The sequence below is a fragment of the Barbatula barbatula genome (genome assembly GCF_947034865.1).
Source record: "Barbatula barbatula genome assembly, chromosome: 15".
Classification (NCBI taxonomy): Eukaryota; Metazoa; Chordata; class Actinopteri; order Cypriniformes; family Nemacheilidae; genus Barbatula; species Barbatula barbatula.
Genome location: NC_136778.1, coordinates 11,821,784 through 11,844,240, shown reverse-complemented (window position 1 = coordinate 11,844,240; position 22,457 = coordinate 11,821,784). Strand labels below are relative to the sequence as shown.

The window sequence follows — 22,457 nt, the reverse complement described above, 5'->3', positions numbered from 1 at the left end:
ATTGATGTGTGTGTCTCTCTCTTCAGCAACACAGACAAAGCCACAGACAGACCATATCACACCACCCCGCCAATCAGTCTCAGCCATTGAGATGGCATCACAGCGGAGGTCGTCCATTAGCAGTCAGGTTAGCATGTCATTATTACTGTCAAACTCTATAGACCACTTCAAAAGACGTTAGCAACGCTTTTTTAACACACAACCAGCAGAACGGAATGTTAAACTGATATATTTTATTATAGATCATCTATCGAAAGCTAAAAAAAATTATCAAACAAATAAAAACTGACACCGGAAGTGTTTACATCTTGCAAAGTGGTCTATAATATATACTGGGGTGTAAAAGAGAACACTTTCGTGCATAGAGGTCACTACAGTGGACATAATACAAAAATGACGAAAGTGAAAATGTCATGTTTTTCATGCCCTTAAAGCAACATCTTTTTACATCATAAAAGATATTAAGGGTTCTGCATCATCCAGGTCACTAACCAAATGTAGGCAAATTTGTGATCTTGACCATGTCTATGACCAAACTCTTTTGCATAGAAGGCCACATTGCTTGCCTCCTCTGAGGATGACATCAATAAAAACATAGGGCATAAAAAATATAGATTTAGAAAAATAACTCAACCATTGACATTCAGTATATTTTGGGATAGTATAGAATTAACCTTTGGACCTCATTGAATACATCCTCCTCCTATTCAAGCCAGTTATCTGGAGTTAAGTGTGATTTAAAAGCACATCTTTAGTATTGCTGTATTTTCATTTCATTTCTACAATGTCGCACATGCTTGTTACATATTCTTGTATTAAAGCGATATGTGTTATCGCTCTTCAGTCGATGAGCTCTCAGAACACGGCACAGACGATGGCAACGTCCCTCGTGTCGCAGCCTCAGCCACTTCAGCCCAATGTGCAGGTAATTCAACATCACAATGACTCGAGAGGAGGGTGGTCTGTGTACTGATAACTGCTTTCAAACGCTCTTGTGAATTAATGTAACACGTGTATAATGCTCGGTGAAGGTCAGAGAGACATTTCAGCCTTTCGTATTGTACTGATGGTGTTCGATGTTCTGTATCCACTGCTACAGTTTTCTACGCAGATGGATGCCATGCAGCATCTTAAGGAGCAGCTGGAGCAGCGTACGCACATGATCGAGGCCAACATCCAGAGACAACAAGATGAGCTACGACAAATTCAGGAAGAACTGCATAGGGTGCAAGGACAAGGCTTACAGGTTAGAGCGCTCCCCCTAGTGTTGGAACACGAGCAAGGGCTTCTTGTTAGTAAAAACAGCATTTGGTCTATTTTTAAAAGAGAATGGAGAATTAAGATCTGGGTAAGAATAATTATATTAAGCTAGCGTGTTATTTATTTAGACTGTTTAGGGCAAGCAATTCACTTAAAGGGATAGTTCACCCCAAAATGAAAATTCTGTCTTCATTTACTCTTCCTCAAGTTTCAAACCTGTATAAATCTTTTGATCACAAAAATTTTTTTTAGAAGAATGTTTGTAATCAAACAGTTTTGGGTCACTATTGACTACTATAGTAAGAAAACAATCTACTATGGTAGTCAATGGCGACCCAAACTGTGTTGTTTCCAACATTGTTTAAAATGTCGTCTTTTGTGTTCGACAGAACAAAGAAATGTATACAGGTTTGAAACAACTTGTGGGTGAGTATATGATGATAGAATTTACATTTTTGGGTGAACTGTTTCTTTAAGATTTGAATTATTGCTTATTGCAATATGTTTAGTTCTAAGAACAATGTAGAAAGGACTTAAGGCATTGAAAGGGATCATTTACACAGAAAAGGAAAATTCTGTCTTCGTTTATTCAACCTGTTGTGTTTCTAAAGCCCATAAGATTTACATTCTTCTGTTAAAGGGAACCCAGTGTATAGAGAGATGTATGGCTTAATGTGTTGGAATAGCCTTACACTACTAGCATTTGTCGTTACAAACACATCAAATATTTTAAATTCTTTAAAAAAACAATGTAATACTCATTTTAACCTAAGGAGGCCGCCATGTTCTTTTTTGATGATGTAAAATGGTTTCACGCACAGCTAGGCAGCCAAACTAAACACAGACACACTAATAAGTTCTTCAGTACATATAAGGTTCTGTAGGATAATATATATATTTATATAAATATATATATCCAATATTATTTAGAATTTATTATAAATGCATTGTTTTAGCCATTATACAATGCATTTTATCCTGATCTTATTATTGTGTTTATCTTTATATTGGCATAATGTATAAGTATACCATGATGGTGGATGCTGATGTCTTAAATGTCTGAAAGGCTGTAGTTTAAAGCTACGATTTAATGCACGCTTACCTTGAACAGACGCTTACTGATACTGAACTGATTCTTCTTTTATGGCAGGCAAGCTGGCTTGTGCCAAGAGGACCTACCGCCACCAACTGTCCCTGTGTGTTTATATATCTGATCTTATGTTTTACATGTCCTGAAATACAGTTATATGGAAACGGGCTTGCTTCACTGTTGCGAAAGAAAACAGATTTAGGTTGCAACCATTTCACATAACGGATTTTGAAGCAAAAGAATGGTGGTTTCCAAGGAAAAAGATTTTATGTTTATGAATTTACTGTTTTTTTATTTCAGAATTATAAAGTCAATGCCATTGTTCAAATATTAAGCCATACATCGCTCTATACCCAAGGATCCGTTTAAACACAAACTGGGGACGTTTAGTTACTGACAATCTCAGTTTCCATTCACTTTCATTGTTAGAAAAACGGTACTTTATGTTCCAGATGTCAGTTTAAGTATGAAGCAATCTTAGTGGGAATAAATGATAACAGCATTCAAATCTTTGGATAAACTAGCCTAGAAGCAGCTGCAACTGCTCGTCAGACTTGTATTATTAGTACCATCATCATACCAGTCAAATGCTTGTTGCTCACATTGACACTCTTTTGTGTGTGTTCATGTAGATGTTCATACAGCCAGGAGGGGGAGGTCTCAACCTTAGCTCAGTGCAGCTGATACAGGGAGCATCCGTGCAGCCAGGAGGCGCTCTTTCCATGCAGGGGCCGGTGGTGCCGACAGGGAGCCTGCAGACTGGCCTACAGTCCACACATACAGCGACACAAAACGCCGTCGCACAACAACATTCGCAGCAGGCACCACCACAACATTCGCAGCAGGCACCACCACAACATTCGCAGCAGGCACCACCACAACATTCTCAGCAGGCACCACCACAACAGCAGACCCTTCTCAGGGATCAGAGCGCCACACTAACGCAGGTACACACACGTGTTTAAATCAGTTGACCTTCTACTCAAAATTGTTTAAATCCCAAAAATGTCAAAGATCAGTTGTCTTTTAATAATAACTTTCTCTCGTTTTATCAGTCCCAGAGGTCGTCTCGCACACTGCAGTCTTCTCAGGCAGCACTGCCGGCATCTCTGTATAACACCATGATGATCTCTCAGCCCGGCCAGGGCAACGTCGTGCAGATCGCCACTAGCCTGGCGCAGAACAGTAGCCCCAGCGGTGCCGCTGTCGCCACTTTCTCACAAGACCGACAGATGAGGTGCCTCCCTACAGCATCACTGTCTACTGTACACACATTCAAATCCATCACTCACCCAAACTACCAAAACTAACTTTCCTGCGTCCCACAGGTTTCCTGCTGCTCCACAGCTTCTTACTAAACTTGTAACCGGTCCAATGGGATGTGGCGCAGTTATGGTGCCCACCACCATGTTCATGGGGCAGGTGGTGACTGCGTTTGCCCCACAGCAGGGCCAGGCTCAAACAATCAGCATCACCCAGCAGCCGTCTGCGCAGACGCAGGAACAGCAGCAGACCCAGTCCCAGACGGCTGCGGTAACGGCCCAACAGCAAGGCCAGGCCCAAACTCAGCTTGCCCAGCAACAAACACAATTCTTACAGGTAGAGTTCGGAGTAACGGGATCCTTCTAGCAATAAACTCAGAAAGAATGTGTTCATTATAAGGGGGGAGAGGTGGAGTGAGTCTTTGGTTGCAATTCGCAACCTCACCACTAGATGCCGCTAAATTTCATACACTGGACCTTTAAATGACATTTACTTTTTATTTTTTACTTTAACATTACTAGGCTCCGCGACTTTTACACGGCAACCAGTCGACCCAGCTGATTCTTCAGGCAGCGTTCCCCATGCAGCAACAAGGCACCTTCACGACCACGCCACAACAACAGCAGCAGCAGCAACAACTCCAACAGCAACAACAGCTGCAGCAACAACAGCTGCATCAACAACATCAACAACAACAGCAGCAGCTGCAGCAACAACATCAACAACAACAGCAGCAACTCCAACAGCAACAGCAGCAACAAATGGCAGCTCACAGATCCGACAGTATGTCAGACCGCTCCAAAGCTCCACCTCAGTAGCAGCAGTGGCGGATGAACGCATGGTGGGGACCGAACCAAATCTCTATCGAGCAGCTTTGCAAGCTGGAGAAGGTGAATTGAGGTCGTGCGATGGGAGTTAAATGACAAATGGCAGTATTTTTACTGTTCCCTCTCATAACCTTCCACTGAGGTTAAGGCGAGAGGCAAGACCTAAAGGGGGGTGTATTGATCTGCCCCATTCCCTCTCCAACCTACGAGTTGCTTGCACTGAATTCTGGTCTGACCACACGTCATCGACCCTGTCGTTGGCGAGGGAAGATGCAGGGGTGCCCGGTTTGTCTTCTTAAAGCCGTGAATAATCTCCACCTTCGCCACAATAAGAAGGAAGAATAATCACGCTCCTTCGTGTCGTACGGCCACCCCTTTTTAATTTATGCAGAACACTCGGGTTAGAAAACTGAGCGAGACTTCAAAGACGTCCGGCAGAACAAACAGCATCTTCGGTCTCCATCTCTTTTTTCGCCTCGATTGCTCTTTCCGTATCGTTTGGCTTGTGGAAGTAATTATGGGTCATAAAATATTTTTAAGAATGTCACGTGGATTCAACTTTTACTGTACAGTTCACCTGTAAGATAATGTGTAAATATATGGACAAAAGGAAAGAGAAACTAATATTTTATATGATGCATGAGATGAAAAGCGTAGTCTGTTATTTGTAGCTTTGAATATTTTTTTTTCTAATATTCAAAGGTAAAACGCAAACTTAGTACACATAATGGGTGATCTCTTCACAGACTTCCTTTTTCCAGTGGGATGGGGTGAGCACGTGCGTGTGTGTATATATGTTTGTATGTATGTGTGTCTGCCGAGCAGGCAATGCTGGATCCAGTATGTCACAGTTGGTTTAAAAAACAACCTTCATGTTTTAGAATAACTTAATTATATATTGCATTATGTTACACAGTAACTATACAGCTTTTGCACACACAAAAACATAGTTATATTTGGAGAGATATTCTACATTTGTAAATACTTAGAAGTTAGGATATAGTCAGTATGTAGGTTAGGCAAAATATCAAAATGGTGCTATGACTGTATGGTGCATTTGTATGCCGTTCTGAATGGCAGATAAATGACATCCGCTGCAAAAACTCAAGCTGATGTTATTACTTAAACTGAGACTGAAGAGGACAAATATATTCACATGTTAGAGTAAAGATGGCTTCGGTCTAAGCCTCAGTGTTCTCTAGTTTTCCAGTTGTTTTGCAGTAAGCTGTTCCACAGAGAGTTATGATTAACAGAAATATATCAATATAATTTCACCGAAACAAACCTATATGATATTGATCACATTTGCACAATTCTTATATAGAAAATATATTTGTTTTACGCTGGCTCTTGACAAACAACTTCCCCGGCTTGACTTTGCTGTCTTCCAGATATCTCTGGAGAAGCAGGAATGTATAGGTTCACTGAATTACCTCTAACACTGACATATGTCAACAGCCGCAAGGAAAGTATAGTAACTGTCCCATAAGAGATGTAAGCTCTGTTAGGTGTGTTAGATCCAACAGAGCTTATAAGAATAAGCGAATGATCACATTTAGGTCTAACCCAAAGCAATAGGTTTTTTATAATGAAAACCGCAGTGTTGACAATCTGATTCTAGTTCAATTGAACTCTATTGAAAATATGTTGATGCTTATTTATGCCAGCAATGTGGCTACTAGAATACAATCTGCTTAAGCTGCTCCGTTACAAAAGAAATGTCACCATGGTGAATGGTCAAATTCAAGAGGCTGGGTTCTTCTGTATTTAAAATAATTCCCTGTACTAAGTAAATAATATATATAACTGTATATATAGCAAAAAAAGGTTTTTTGAAAGCTAAAAATTTGACAGGTAGCACTTATAATCTTGTGACAAAGTCTCATGTTATTATTTTAATTTTTGTAATTGTCACTGAAAGTCAGTTTCACCAACAGATAGCACTTACCGTGGTCTTGTAAGAAAAGATCACATTATCGGTTGTTGTTATTTTTTATAACTATAATAATAGTTCACCCTAAATGACAACACAAAAGAATATATTTTGATGAAAGTTTGTAACCGCACAGCACTGGCCCCATTGACCTCTATTGTCGGGCCACTAAACCAATGCAATTGAATGGGGGCCAGTTAACAACATTTTTCAAAATATTACATTTTTGGTTACGCGGAAATGACAAGAGGATGAGTAAATAAAGGGAGAATTTTTATTTTTGGGTGAACTACACCTTTAACAGTCTGAACTTTAGTATGTTAGTAAGCAATATTGCCTTTTTCAGTTTAGTACAAATAAACAGGTTTCATTAAGGGATCGTTCACCCCAAAAAATAGCAATTCACTCATCATTTACTTGCCTTCATGTCATTTCGAACCCTTTTGACTTTTGTAAGAATCAATGTGTTCTGGTTGCTATTCTTCATGCAACACGGCATTTTACCCGTAAATGATGCCACAGTCACCTTGAAAATATAAAGGTATTCTCCACTAGTCCAAATGTGCTAAAAACACACAATAGCTTAATAAAAGAAACCAACCAAAATTTTAGTCGTTTTTGCTGTCAATTTTTTCTAGTACATTCATAAAAGAATATAGTACGGGTAGGAAATGACACGACTGTGGGTAAATAATGTTGATATTCTCATCTCTGAGTGAAATAATCCTTTAACGGGATACTCCACCCAAAATACAAGTTTACTCACCCTCAAATTGTTCCAAATCAGTATTATTGTATTTGTTTGGTTGAACATGAAAAATATTTGGAAGAAAGTAAACAACCAAACCGCTTTTAGCCACCATTGACTACCATAGTAGGAGCAATTCTTGTATTTTCCTCAAAAAGAAGATATTTTGAGGAACTTAGGAAAGCTAGAGGGCGAGTTATTCACGACAGAATTTTGGGTGGAGTATCCCTTTACTATATTCATATCTGACCTCAGTATGTATATATTACAATGCAAGTCAGAATTTTTGCCTTGCTTGAGAAAAGCCAACCACCCTCATCCAATGAGAGTTCATATTGCAGTATCCACCCCCTTAAACATTAATGAAGCAGTATGTCATCTGTGCCATATGGTTTCCTAGATTCAATCCATTTAGCCAAAGCCAGCAAGTCGATAAGAATATGAATCCATGCGCTGGTTTTGCTTTATGTGGTTACTAGTTTAGACATATTCGTATTTTATCCAAATAAGTTTTAATGCCACTAAAACTTAATATAGATTATATCTCAAAGATTTACGTTGCTTTACCCAACAATATGGCTAGAAATGGGCAAAGCAGGATCACTGACTGAATGTAAAACCGTCATTTAGCTTTATTATACAGTAACAGGTGTGTAGGCTCACAGATAATAAACATTTGAAAGAGGAATATTTATATATATATATAGAGAGAGAGAGGTTAGATTTTATTATTTTTCTAAGCAGAACAGATTTTATGAAGATATAATTATTGTTAAAATACCTATGATTATTTTAAGCATATAGACGATAACTTTTACTCCATATAACCTCAGATGAAGGATTTTTATACAAACTGTGACGCATTGGTGGACCAGTTGAACTTTCGCCCCACATTTGGATTCAGGAAACGGTTGAGGTCTTGCCTGTTTGTAAGAGAGCTCAGTGATGTACGAGCTTTAGACCCCCACTTATGTAACTAGGTATTTTGGAGGTCTTTTTTTTAAGGATACCTATACAGTTTCAGGCCGGGTCGAGAATGACCTCATCTCCAATGCTTAGTATCAATGCCAGTGTGCAACAATGGTTATGTTTTGGAACATAAGGGGGGTTGATTTTTTTTCCTGCACTGATTTGTATTGTCAGCCCCAAGGTAACAGTGTAACAATGGCTTCCTCAGGTTGGTTTAGAATATTCATAACTCGCATCACTTTATACCTCTCTTCTGTCCTCTCTCTGCTTTATCTTGTGATGGTGATATCTTCAATAACTAATATTCTTCTGCACTCACAGTAAACACAATAAACAACTGTTTCCCCCAGATTACTGTAATAATATTCTGCTCCACTGAAGGTTGTTGGCATTCAATGCAATTCAACGGGTGTTTGCTGTCTATCCCAAAAAGCTAAAAGGAAAGATGAGAATTCCCTTCATTTTAGTAACTTAATGCTCGGCTTCACAATGCCCATTGGAAAAGGTGGTGAACCACATTCAATGTTTTGTAGTTCTGTATACACTAGAAGTTCAGAATGTCTACCAGTGTGTTCTCTCTTGCTATCATTTAATCTCTGTATGTGTGATGTTCTTTAAAGAGCACTTGCCTTTGGCTCACGAAATTGATACAAACGTCGATTTTAACATTTACAATATATTCGATTTGATCCGTTCGGAGCTTTGTGGGGTTAGATATTCTGGGTTTTCTGAAGTTAAATTCTGTATTCGGTAAATGCTGTATTGAGATGATTTTGTGAGCCAGGCCATTCTTACAGTAACAGGACCTTTTTAAACTAAACTGTGCCGTTAACTCCCCTTATACAGTTTTGAAAATAAACAAAAAATGATCTGGTTTTGTTTCTTTGTTGTTGCTTAGTGTGGTTGATACATGTTAGAGAAAAAACATAAGTTATCAGTATTTTTAAGTGGTATTTATAATATGAATTTCATTTCGACATCACACGTTCTGACATTTGCATATGCCTTTTGGTTTTTACATAGCGTAGTAACATGAATAACCACCACAATGGAGACTGAGACAGTTTTATTCAATATTTACAGGAATCATGGTTTTGTCATTTTTGTCATACTTCAACACTCTTTGCTAAGTTGAACAAACGGCTGTCAAATATTGACAAAGTCACCCTGACAATGTTACAAAAACCGGTACATCCCCTCTTTGATTTTCAAACAAATAAAAGTCTTCAACTTTGACAAAATCACGTGTTTGTGCCTGATAATAGAAGAAATGCTAACATTTTACAATAAGGTTCAATTCATTAACATTATTTAATGCAATACAATAAAGAACTATACCTGTACAGGATTTGTTTATATTTACATGTGCTAATACTTCACATTTCAAGGTAATGTACAAACAATTGTATTTATAAATGAACCTAGGTTAATAAATGCTGTAAAACAATGGGCATTGATAGTTCATGACACCTAAAGCATGAACTAATGTTAGCGAATGTAACCTTATTATAAAGTGTAACCCAATAAATAAAATCTGCTTAGAAAAGGCTGAACTAATCAAGCTTAGACATATTTTAAGGGAACCTGTGAAAACATCTTCTCGAATCGTCGAATCATTCTGAACATCCCATGCGATGAAGGATCTAAAATTAGCCAAATGTGTACTTCTGGTTAAAAGCTGTAAATATTCAAGCCATTGTTTGTAATTGATGAATATTTTGTGTTATATTACTAAATGCTCCTGAGATGAAGGTGGATTTCCTGCTGTGAAGGACAAAGGATTGCTGTTTGTGACTGTTCTGACCTTAGTTTTACAGCTGTTCTAGAAAATAATTATACAATAGACTGGACCACTAAAGTCCAAAGGGACAGGATTTACCCACAATGCACAGTTTAATCAGTGTAAAACGATATAGAAAAAAGGTTCGTTGTCAATTAAAATATTACGCCGTGCCATGACATTCTGAACATCTGGCATGTTAAAGTAAACTGTTAAGTGGCATACTGTCGAAACATGGTGAATGTTTAAAACGGAAGAAGATTGGGTCCGGTTGAAAGTAAAGAGAAAAAACTAAGAGGGATTAAGCAAAAACTGAAACGCTCATTAAGACATGAGCTATAAATTGTCTTCATTCATTCATAGTTTCAACCCCACACAAAGGAAAACACCCAAAACATGCCATCCACAATTCACAGTCTCTCTTCAAACCAGCTCGTCTGGGATTGTAGTGTGGTGTAGCGTACAAAAGAAAACCAAACGTCACTTCAAAGTCAGAATCCTGAGTCTGGCTTGATAAAGAGTGCGGAGAACGCAAAGGCCAGGAACACGATCCCACCGATAATTGTAACTGTAGAGATCGAAGAAAAAACATACCATTAACAATCAGATTATGTCTTGAGAAAGAAACAAAGCATATGTTAATAATTCTCACCGGTTCTGACAGAGATCTTCTGAGCTACCATCCTTCCTCCAATAACAGCCAGTCCTGTACACAGGCAGTGTCCCAATGTTCCACCAACTGCTATTCCAAATGGATCCTTCGGCACATAACAGGTCAATTATTCCAAGTGAATTATTCTACAGTGACAGCTAATAATGTTAAAGAGAACTGAATGATTAGTATCAATTTGAACCCCATCTGTAAAATGACATGATTAAGTTGCCCACATTTACCATACCAAACAACATCTACCATACCTCTCTTGCAGCCAGCACAATGGTGGCGAGCTGAGAGCGGTCACCCCACTCAGCAAGGAAGGTTAGTGTGAGGGCCTGAATGAATATGGGCGAAATCAGGCTGTGCCACTTCCTCTGAGGCATGGCCACCCCTGCTTCCACATCGGATGCGCCATTGGCCATCTTATAGCGCTGAAGCTGCAGGTGGAGAGAGAATCCATCCAATCAGAGGACAAATACTTGAATAATGCATGAGGTGTAACAAAAGCACACCATTACTGAAACAAATATAGGCGTATCTGCGTCTCCTCACCTCCTCGTCTTTCTTCTTTATCTCGGCTTGAACCTCCTCCAGTTCCTCCTGACCTTCATCAGGACTCATCCTCAGTCCCTCTCTAAGCATTCGCAAACCAAAGATGGCAAACAGCGCGGTTGATATGTAGTAGGTGTAGATCCGTGGGATAATGGTGGTGGCATAACCGAACAACACTAATGGGAAGACAAATGTGTCATAGATCCTTCAAGCCTTCACCGTAAACACATTAAGAACTTTGTTTTTCTTTACAAACCAGCTGGCTGATTCTCAAGAAATATTTTTGTAAGATTATAATACTGGCTTCATAAAGGTTCCCTTTTAGGCATTAAAAATGAGGTCTGACATGTTTATAATAATTAATTTCACAATTCTACATGTAATGCCATAACTATCTCACTACCGTAACCATCTGAACATGTCAACCCCGTAATATTATAAATATATATATTTATATTTTCTTCCAAACGGTGGTCCGGACAATGTCGTTTTTGAAAATAAATATTTCATCAATTTAGACAAGTTGGATATACTGTATAAAATGTTTACTACATTTGTTACACTGTACTTGTATATGTGTAATGACAATAAAGTTGAATCTAATCTAATCTAATATTAGAGCATATAGCAGCAAAATATCAATTACATACATTTTCCTAAGAACGTGTGTGATGTGATTCTCCGTTGTGTACACACGCATCTCACTTTAAACATCCAAAATAGTCAAAGGTTTTAAATGGTTTAGTAGGTCTCGCGGTCCGGATGGTACGAAGCAAATGTCCGGATCAATTGAGGATGACTGGGCTAGTGCTTCATACAAGCCATGTTTTTTAAATTTTTCATAAAATAAACCCAAAAGTGAACCTTTACGACATTTACTTCATTCCACAGAACACAAAAGAAGATTTTTGAAGAAAGTTGGTTAGCGAACAGCACTGGCCCCCATTCACATCTATTGTATGGACACAAAACCAATGCAAGTGAACGGTGGCCAGTTGACAACATCCTTCAAAATATCTTCTTTTGTGTTCTGCGGAAGAAAGAAATGACAGGGTTAAAACGACAAGAGGGTATGTAAATGGAGTTTTGGGTGAACTATCACTCTAAGACTGTTCAAGCAGCAGACACATTGATGAAACTGTTTACTTCAGATAAAAACACCCATCAAATTATAGCAGAGCAAATTAAATAATTCATACCTTGTATGGTACAGAAACACAGTGAATATGAATGGCAGGTATGAACAAAGATCACAAATCAAAAAGCTTAGCCCATAAACAAGAACGTATCAAATAAAGCTATTTTGATAGTGGCGATCTCTGATTAGATATTGTAGGTTAATATCCAATAGGACTGTTTGTCATGTTTAAGAAAGATGTTCATCACAGAAACCTCTCAAACACAAGATTCATTTACACCAGTCTACTTCATCAACCAAGGTTAGCGCACCCAGGTCAAATCTTGGCGTGGGATATGGCAAAAGCTTAATTTCGGGGGGACTGTTCTCACCCACAAAAAAGTTTTGATACAGATGCTTTAAAAGTAGTACTGAGAAAGTGATGTTTTCTTGGAAAGTGTAGGGTGTGGTTTATCTGTTGCTTATCTAAATTTGACAAAATGTTCCACCTACCTGACAGGCACGTCATGAGTCCTAAAGCCAACATGGCTCCCACCAAAACCGTGAGACGATTGTAGCGCATGGCCATAATGGCTGCGATGAAGAACGTCTTGTCTCCCAATTCCGAGACGATAATGACAGAAATCGCTGCCACGAAAGCATGAATGAAGCCCAGGTTTCCTTTATTGGGCTCGCTGATGCTGACTGCCGGGCCGGGTGCATGACCGGTGGAGGCCTTCTGGAGCTGGACAAGTGTTTCAATGTCAGAAATAGTGACAAGTGTATAGTTCTTCATAGGCAAAACAATTCACGAAGATTTCGGAGGAAAACAACACTGACAGTAACTCGGGTTTAACGGTTAACAAACATGCACGATTTTAGCTATTTTAATAGTCTAGTCAAATCATAAATACTTTTCTGGTTTTGGTGTCTTACACAGAACAAAATGTGTGGAATATTATCTAGTCTACAAACGAAATACTAATGTGTGGATTTTCCTCTAGTAAGAATTATAATAATGAAATGTTTCCTATGGATATTTGTTTACCAATGATGATTATTTAAGCAATGTGGCACAATAACTTTATCACCTTTGTAAAAGAATGCAAGTGAAATCGACACCAATGAATTGAAAGTTCGAAGCATACACTACGATCAGACCACAAGATCACGTGACAGACGTAAAGAACAGTAAGTACGATGAAAATGAATGGGACAAATCCCTATATGTTTGCCCTGATGTCATTCATCAGGTTATTTATTATTCAGCTTTCTAATACCCACTTTCTTCCTCACAGGCTTAAACCCTTCGTGTCATCTCCTCAAACACGTGGCAATACAGCGGATAATCTGTTTTATTAAACGTTGCTCCCCTCCGTCTCAATGTTTCCTTACAGTGCCACGGTGACTCTTAAAACGGGGTCAAAGCCTCGAGTCTGTTTTATCATTATAATCATCATACAAAAGAAACATCAATACGACACCCAGCATGAAGAACAGTGCTAGTGTGTGAATGGCTCTACGCATGTCATTCGTAAAACGAGTGCGGTTAAAGCAACAAATAAACACGATCGCGACTGTCTACATCCATATCCCAGCATCCTCTCTGCCGTGTGCCTTAAGTGACCACTTGTCAAATCACCTGCGTGTAGTGAGTCCTAGTCAAACTAGTTTTACTTGACCGATACTTTCGCCACTGGTCTTGTTACACGACCAGGTCGTTTTACACGCGTGTTTAATGTAGAAATACACACTGAATGTTTGATATGTACCTCCACGGGCTGTTCTTCATTGCCGACGGCTTTATTCTCTTCTTGGATCGCCGTGACTCCGGCGGAGAGCAACACGACGTTCAGCAGAATAAGGAAGCACACAGACATGCCTCCGGCATGCCACTCGCCGGCCCGGAAAGGCATCTTAAAGGCTGCCTTGCGCGGCTTATATTGTTGTTTTACTTTGCAAATGGAGATAAAGAAAAGTTGAAGTTAAATACATCCGCGTTTTCTTGTTTGAGTCTGGCTAGCCCACCGTCGACATATTCGTGAAGCGGCTGAGCCGAAGGCGAACAGAAACGTTGGGTCGAAACCTTTCTGCGATTGGTCAGTTGAAGGATCGACGTGTAACAACGAGCAGTACGTCACTGCAATAGTAGAAAACCATTGGTTGCACTGTCGCTCCTTTTCACGTGTTACGCCCTGTTTCAGGGTAGGTAGACCTGCAAGGCGACAGGAAATGCGAGACTCCAAAGGAAGGGATCATTTGCAAACATTTAAATTAGATTTGTATATTTATATATGTTATTTATTCGAGTCGGTTTATCTGTACCGCAGCTGACATGCTTTACATTCATTTAAATGACAGATGATCTTTAGGAAGGAGGTAATAACCACATATGTGACCCTGGACAACAAAACCAGGCTTCTGGGTCAATTTTGAAAAATCTCGAAATTGAGATTTTTACCTCAACTGAACAGTTAAGCTTTTTATTGATATATTGGTTGTTAAGATGGGACAGTATCTGGTGGAGATACAAGAGTGTAAAACTCTGGAAGTAAAGGGTGCAAAAAATCTAAATATTGAGAAAATCGCCTTTGAAGTTGTTAATCCGAGGCACTGTAGCAGGCCATCCACTCACAAAAATAAAGTTTGTATATATTTTGGGTTGAAAATGTCTTTATGGAACATGATCTTAACTTAATATCCTAATGATTTTTGGCATAAAAAATCTAAAATTTTGACCCACACAATGTATTTTTGGCTTTTACTAAAAATGTTCCCGTGCTATTTAAGACTGGTTTTGTGATCCAGGGTCACATATGTTGTTTTCTCACCTTCTGAGGTCAGTCTGTCCGGGCAACAAGCAGGCATTTCAGATCAACTCGCTCCCTTAAAATATGCATTGAGACCGATCCTTGTTTTAGTGCTTTATTCGTTTAGTTTCCATATAAAAGAGATTTTGCATAAAAATTCACTGGATAAAAGGAATGAAAGCTTTCCGATGACACGGATAGGTTTCAAACTTGCTCCTGTAGTAATCGTGACAGAGCTGGGCAGCCAGTGCCTGGTTACAGAGTACATACAGGACCACCAGCCAACAGGTTAATGAGCTGCAACCGCAACAAACACTCATGGCAGTGTAAATCAGAAGCTCGGCCAGGTAGTGTGGACAGGAGACCCACTCAAACCAGCCCCCCTGTGGCATCTTGTGGGCCAAGGTCTCCACTTTACCTAAACAGAATATAGACACCGAAATGGTTCAGTGGCTGTTGTATCATTAAAGCAACAACGAGCCGTTTTTCGACCTTAAAATAATCTCTCTAAAATTATTTCACACTCTTAACTGGACAAATTTTACTGCTGCCTACCTAAGCAGCCCTCTATCGGCTGAAATCACACTTGTAACTTTGGTACGCGGGTAGGTTCACAAGCACCGCCCATTACCTGCTTTACGGCATGCGTGTTTTACAAACCAAAATGCTCTGTTACTTACTTTTTTAACGTAACACAGGCTACTTTACCTGATCGGTGGACATAGTTTCAAAAAGACGTATTTGGGTACGCCGGTTACATCAGCTTTGTTATCGAATTCGTATGTATCGCTGACAACCTGGAATCTTTGCGACAGTATTTACGACACACGTATCAGACAATTGCGCTTATCAACCACATGGGGTAACCATACACCAAAACGGCTCGTTGTTGCTTTAAACAGACCTGTTTTGTCCTTTATTCACGAACAGATAACAATTTGAGTTGGTGTCATTCATCGACATGCATGTTTTATTGGTTTCTATTTGCTATACTTTATATCGTGTACATAGAAAAAGAGCTACAGATCACATTTAAGGGGTAGCAGAATTATTTGAAATGATTTGCAACTAGATTTGTGGATGGATTAATTCTCTTTACAGACAACTCCAATATTCTTACCTGAGTGGTCAGTCCTCAGTTTTGCCAGCAGCGAGATGGACCGGTGTTGAAGGAGTGATGCCCAAACAAAAAGAAGAATCCCGATGACATGATGCCACATGAGCTGATAAAAGAACGGAACTGATTTGACCCCTGGCATGCGGAGGGGTCAAACTTAATTGTTAGTATATTCAAATGACATCATCTGGACACATCTGAGTTTCTTTGTTTTGCAGGTGTATTGTAGGCAAATCATATATAACATAAAGACTGCACTAACCTTCTTGTGTCGAAGAGGGATTTATGCACAGGACAGTTAGTCCAAGTAGGACATAGTAGGCCAAACCAAAAGCATATTGTACTATATGGATCGCACCATTAGAAAATACACTGACAAACAAGCACTCCAAAAGCCGTCTAAGGGAATGGACCCATAGTAGCACTTGTAATAGTAGAACAGAAAGCTGTAACTCTGAAAAACAAATACATGTAAATGACAATGATGGTTACTAACTTATCATGTCTGTACATCATTTACAAACACATTTTTAATTTAGTAATAAATCGTATTTAAATTACCTTTCCATGCAGCTCTAGATCTGCCAGTCAAACACCAAAGCAAGTCCATCAGCCAATCAGGAAACGTCTCACCAATGACGACGGACCGGAGGGAGAAGAGTAGGAGGAGTCCGTTCCACATAATAGACACCGCATAGAAATGATAGAAACATCTACAAGAGATGCAAAGATTTATTTAACAACAATGCAACCCGCAGTTACCTGCACAAACTGTAAGACTTTTACAAAATGTTTCATGTCATATTTAACCCACAATCACCTCTTAGACACGTCAAAAACGAGCTGCCAGCTTTGGCGCTTGATGTTGTCTTTAGTTTTTCCATAACGAATTAAATCCTGAAACACGTGATCGAGTTTGTAAGGTAGTTTTAACGAAAATTTATAGATGCAAAAAGCTACCATAAAACATAACGCTAACGAAAACCATATGATATTAACTATTAGGATAATCTCAAACATTACAGCATCATATTTCGTCCGCCCGTTTAAAGCACCGGAGGAATCCAAACACTGGATATTTTAGGTTCCACTCACAGCAGTTTACCCCAAAGGCTATTCTGGTCAGACAATGCAACAACAAGATCAAACCCATAATAAAAATATAAATGAACGCTCATGGTAAATGGAAATAGAAGAAAACTGTTAGAACGTCGCTGTTTTAAGAACGATTTAAATAAATGCAGATCTACAACTTGTAGTTCTACATGTAAACACTGAGGGGCAGCATGAAAAAATATTTTATCAAATATGAACCTACCTTTGACTTTAAAATTAATTGGTTTGCTGATTTATTATAGATTTTACTCTATTACGTCTACTTATATACACCGTGAGAGAATGTTCGGTCAAAATGGGTTATTAGTAGGCTACTAATTAAAAAGTACTTCTTTGCCAGATATTTACCATCACGAGTTAGTTAAAATGTCAATTCTGTTCCATCACAATTACCTATACAGATAATAAATTGTTGATAGCTGGCAATAAAGTTTAAATCGCTGTTTGTGTTTTCTGTGCTAAAAATACAGTGTTTGTGTAGCTGGCATGACATTTTTAAGCGAAAATAAACTTCAAGTAGGATAGTTCTGATTGAATCTCCAATTTTGATCTTATTTTAACACATTGTTCTAATTCTTGTACAAATTTCGTCTGGCTTTTACGCAGCATTGCATCTTTAAGGCATTGCAAAAGACTGTTAGGTTATCACTCATCTAATCATACCAGATTTCATTGCCACTTTAAATTTAGTTCACCACAAACTATATAAAAACAACCAGATAAATCCTTTGCTAAGGTACATGCAAAAACATTTTTTATTCTATTGTTTAGTACGTGTTTATTTGGGCTCATCTTCTGTCGTCTTAAACAGGAACAGTGGGACTTTCAGAACTGAGGAAGACGTAATCTCACACAAGACTAAACAAACATAACAACACTAAAACCCCCTGTTCACAACTACTGATTGTTACCTAAAAACTTTGGGACACTACATAGCCATATTCTCAAGCATCTAACATTTCTATACTAGGAGAGAATTATGTACATTGAAATGTACACATTTGGCAGACGCTTTCAAGCGACTTACATTGCATTGTACTAAACATTTGTATCTGACTATGTGGAATCCCTTGGGATCAAACCCATGACCTTGGCGTTGCTAGTGCCATGCTCTAACCACTGAGCAACAGGAAAGCTACATCTGTACCTTTGGTGGATGTCTGATTTTCTTTTAGTGGAACACAAAAGAAAAGTGTGGCATAATGAATGAATGATGATAATGTTGCTCTTGTTAATATTTACATTGAATCGAAGTATTATACTGTGTAGTGTAATGTTTTGCATACAGTGAGCATTTTACACATGCTGTCACATAAGATGAGTTACAGTGGTGAGTCCTTCTGTACACTGCAAAAAATATCCTGAAATTTTCTGCCAGCTGAGGCGCCCCTTTTTCCCCTGTAAAATTACTGGTTTCACTGTTTTTCTTGTAAATTTGCTGTCTTTCCTGCAATTTTACAGTTTTTGATATATACAAAAAGCTGGTAAAATTCCATAAAATGAATGTTTATAAGAGAATATGTGGAAAAAATGGTATAAAACTGAAAGTTTTTTACACGCTGTGTGCCTTATGTTCTGCATTTAATCAATTTTTTAATGGATTTCTGATTTACAACAGGAAGTAAAGTAATAACCAGACCGCACAGTATGTGTTTGTCTCTTTGTCTGCCAATGTAGGGAAATCTCATTCCCCACCTGAGCTATTAACTATACCATTATTGTTCAGTCAGTAAAAGAGAGCGTGTGTGTTAAACAGACATAAGCTAAAACCTCTGAAGTATTTGACTCCAGGATGCCTCACAGAAGAGGCAGGTTTCCTATCTGAGGATGTGTGCATAGTTTCCTGCCCCCTCCCGACTCTTCCTCACTGTTCACACTGCTGGACCCTCATTAAATTTCCCTCTGACAATGTCATTGTCCCTCCTCCCCTCTTTCCATCCTTTTATCCCCCGTCTCTCTATACACCCTGCCTCTCCACCCATTTCTCCATGGCCTTAGCTGGATTTTCCATTTTTTCTCCCCAAACACTAGAAAACACATTTTATACGCTGGCCTTATTTTTCATTGTTCTTCACCACTTTAATATAATATAATATTTAATATAACCAAAGAAACTTTGAAGCACCTTTCTTTTTCAAGAGTTTAATGTGTTGTATATCTAAATGTAACGTGGCACTATCCAAAAGAACATGGAAAGTTAAAATTAAGATTATTGTTACCCAAAAATAAAGATGTTATGTCATAATTTCCAACAGCACTTCCTTTTATGTGTTTGGTTGATGGTCTTTTTCCAAAGTGACCTATAGTGCATTCAAGTTTACGTTAACATGCTACAGTGCCAAAAGTATTGCTGCCTTGTCTTAAACTACTAAAACACTTAATAATGTAAAAAACTGATTTGTGATTTAGGACTTAGTACATTGGTTAAAGATCTTTACAGACGCCAATATTTTTGGGTATTATGTGACAAGCTTTACACACATGCATTTGGCAATTTTCTGACATTCTTTTCCTCAGATCATCTCAAACTCTGTCAGGTTGGATGGAGATCACCAGTAGACAGACATTTTCAGGTGTATACAGAGATGTTCAGTTGGGTTCAGGCCCAATCACTAGCTGGGCCACTGAAGGACATAGTCCCAGCTGTTCATAAGCCACTCTTGCATTGTTTTAGCTGTGTGCATAGGATCATTGTCATGTTGGAGAATGAACCCTTCTGCCCTATCCGAGGTTCTGAATGTTCTGGGCTAGGTTTTCATGATCATTGTAGCCTATATATACGTTTTCAGCTGCTTTTATTGAGAGGTATGTTCCTCTCCAAATCATACTCATAGATTTTTGAATATGCCACAATACTTTAGCAAGGCACTGTACGTACATTTTTGGAACTTAAACCCCTTACCTATACATGCAGCTTTAGAATTACTTCTGAAGTCACTATGCATTAATAACTCCAAATGCTGGCAAAATCTTTGTCAAATGTGCAAAACGAACAATGTCTAATAATCTTTGTGTGAAAACTGTAAGAACCAAACCATTTATCAGACTTTATCCGACACCTATAAAAAGTACTACAAAAGGTTCTTCACAATGTCATAGAAGAACCATTTTTACACACAACAAAGAACTATAGATGATAAAGATTATTTTTGGAACCATTCAAACAAAAATAGTTCTTTTTTGGCATTGTGAAGCACCATTTGTTTATTGTCAACTGTCAACTTTGTCATATATCATATAACATAATAATTATTGTAATTGTAAAATGTTTGATTTTATAATATTGTATGCGTCTCATGGTTTTAGGTTGACGTGGTCATGATTCTTGTCTTGTACTAGTTGTTCGTTTTCCATGGTGTTCACTGTTTTCTTTTCCAGTATCCAACACTGATGACAGAGCAGGAACTGGCACACCTTGACCAGGGCCATTGGGATGTGGGATTCAATAGTGAGGTATTCTTGTCATACAGTTTAAAAAAGGAAAATGAAAAAAGTGCTTTTATATAAAAGCATATTTATAACACCAACAGTGTTAAAGCAGAATTTTAAAGGCCACCTATCTACTATTTGATGTATTCAACTATTCTATATTTCGTATTAAATTACTAAAGTGTCACTGAGAAATTGTATTGCTCGGCAGATGCTTTTTTTGGTTCAGGAGATTCAAAGTTATGTTTTATTTCAGTATTAATTAAGTCTCATGTGTTTCTCTTAAAAACAGATAATAAAGATAAACAAAAAAAAACAGTTGACCCTTAACAAGAAGTTTGATTGACAAGCGATCTGACATAACGGCAATAACATATGCCCCCAGTGACAAACCAGTCCGATAAAACTGGTATATACTCAGCTTTAAAGTCCATATGAACAGGAAGTTGCGATAATTTTTACTTCCGTATTTTGACGCATTTCCGAGTAAAATGGAATTTTGAATGATAAACATAGTAGGCGTGGCTTTCGTCTTTCTCTGCGATTTGATGGGATGTATTAAAACAGCCGTTGCATTTTGAAATGGACACTGGCAGCTGACTGACAGTTAAAGGGGAAGAGTTGCTCTGCCCAAACCATCTAACATACGTCATCTAAGATGGATAGTCATTACATTTTCAGATTTTAATTATGAGGGCACAGAATTTTTTTAAAGAGAACGCACATTGATAAACTATTTACAATAAACGCTGCAATATTTCATGATAAAATAGGCATTGTAATTTTTTATTTCACTGGGACTTTAATGGATTTTTATACTATAACTTTTAAAATTCATTGTAAAAGAATAGTGGAATTAACCTCACAACTATACCAATACAGTTATGAGACATGGTTTTGTTGGAATCATTTATATAATACTTATTGATTTTATTACTTATGAGCAAGCATGCAATATATGCTTTGTGTCCCGCGATGTGCGCAGACGCTTGCGAAGGGTCAATTAAATCCAAATATGGGAAATTTGAATAAGAAATGTTTGAGTCATCGTTGAAATCTTCAATAATAGAGATTTATAATTTTAGACTTGAAGACATTTGTGAGATATTTTGGTCTTATTCTCTGGAGAAATATCTGAGACTCAGAAGACTTGATGTCTATAATTGAGATATTAAAGAGATCTCATCTTTGATTTTTCTATGATGCTATCAAACATAATACTCTCAAAATTCTTCTGTCTCAAGTCAACATACTTATTTCTGGCGATATTAAATGAACTTAATTGATTAAAAGAGTGTATTGCATCTGTTTTGGTATCTGCACATCACTAATATTTTCCATGTTTGGCTCTTGGCTAAGGCAAACTAGTGAATAGCACACCCGATAAAGGACAAACCAACACAAAAGTTCCCTTTGGGGTTCTTTTCTATGGACGCTGTTTGCACTGTTGGAAAAGATATGGAAGTTCTATCTTTTTCCTGATGTCCTGCTCAGAGGAGGAAGTGTTTAGATGCAATACTCCCAGTAGAAATGACCACGACAGGAAACATGTGGTGGATGGAGACTTAAACTATAACCCTTTTGATCAAAGCCCCACCTGAATAATTTATTCTTTCTATGACCATTAGCACACATTGTGCCTGTAGTGAGGTAGGCTGGACGAGAGCCGTGATACGAGACATATTGTGATATATTTTATTTGTTATTTTTAATATTACTTTTCCTGTCCTCTACGTGGACTTCAAAGAAAATGTGCTATTGAATGAATTCTATAGCTTTTATTTTTAT

The 22,457-nt window shown here is 38.1% G+C and overlaps 3 protein-coding genes across 4 annotated transcripts in view; 1 reads left to right on the top strand and 2 right to left on the bottom strand.

Annotated features, from left to right (window-relative positions):
• clocka (clock circadian regulator a) overlaps window positions 1-6,975 on the top strand; it is a 41,862-nt gene extending 34,887 nt beyond the window's left edge. Inside the window, exons 17-23 of one of the 2 annotated variants that reach the window (XM_079474153.1) lie at window positions 27-127; window positions 845-925; window positions 1,112-1,246; window positions 2,983-3,297; window positions 3,406-3,587; window positions 3,679-3,949; window positions 4,135-6,975. In XM_079474153.1, coding sequence (XP_079330279.1) covers window positions 27-127; window positions 845-925; window positions 1,112-1,246; window positions 2,983-3,297; window positions 3,406-3,587; window positions 3,679-3,949; window positions 4,135-4,431 — 1,382 coding nt within the window. In that variant the 3' untranslated portion in view covers window positions 4,432-6,975. Of the gene's footprint in view, window positions 1-26; window positions 128-844; window positions 926-1,099; window positions 1,247-2,982; window positions 3,298-3,405; window positions 3,588-3,678; window positions 3,950-4,134 lie in introns of both variants that reach the window. The other variant, XM_079474152.1, reaches the window with a different exon arrangement.
• A 2,162-nt stretch (window positions 6,976-9,137) lies between these two features.
• Window positions 9,138-14,350, bottom strand: tmem165 (transmembrane protein 165). Its single transcript, XM_079474154.1, has 6 exons — window positions 13,970-14,350; window positions 12,711-12,942; window positions 11,081-11,256; window positions 10,789-10,965; window positions 10,523-10,628; window positions 9,138-10,438 (listed from the first exon to the last, which is right to left on the bottom strand). Exons 1-6 carry the CDS (start codon window positions 14,111-14,113, stop codon window positions 10,362-10,364), a joined length of 912 nt encoding a protein of 303 aa, XP_079330280.1. The 5' UTR covers window positions 14,114-14,350; the 3' UTR covers window positions 9,138-10,361.
• Window positions 14,351-15,116: 766 nt separating this feature from the next.
• srd5a3 (steroid 5 alpha-reductase 3) lies at window positions 15,117-17,171 on the bottom strand. The gene is made up of 5 exons (XM_079474151.1): window positions 16,945-17,171; window positions 16,686-16,837; window positions 16,387-16,578; window positions 16,128-16,259; window positions 15,117-15,425 (listed from the first exon to the last, which is right to left on the bottom strand). The coding sequence occupies exons 1-5, from the start codon at window positions 17,142-17,144 to the stop codon at window positions 15,166-15,168; spliced, it is 936 nt and encodes a 311-aa protein (XP_079330277.1). The 5' UTR covers window positions 17,145-17,171; the 3' UTR covers window positions 15,117-15,165.
• Between the last annotated feature and the right edge of the window lie 5,286 nt (window positions 17,172-22,457).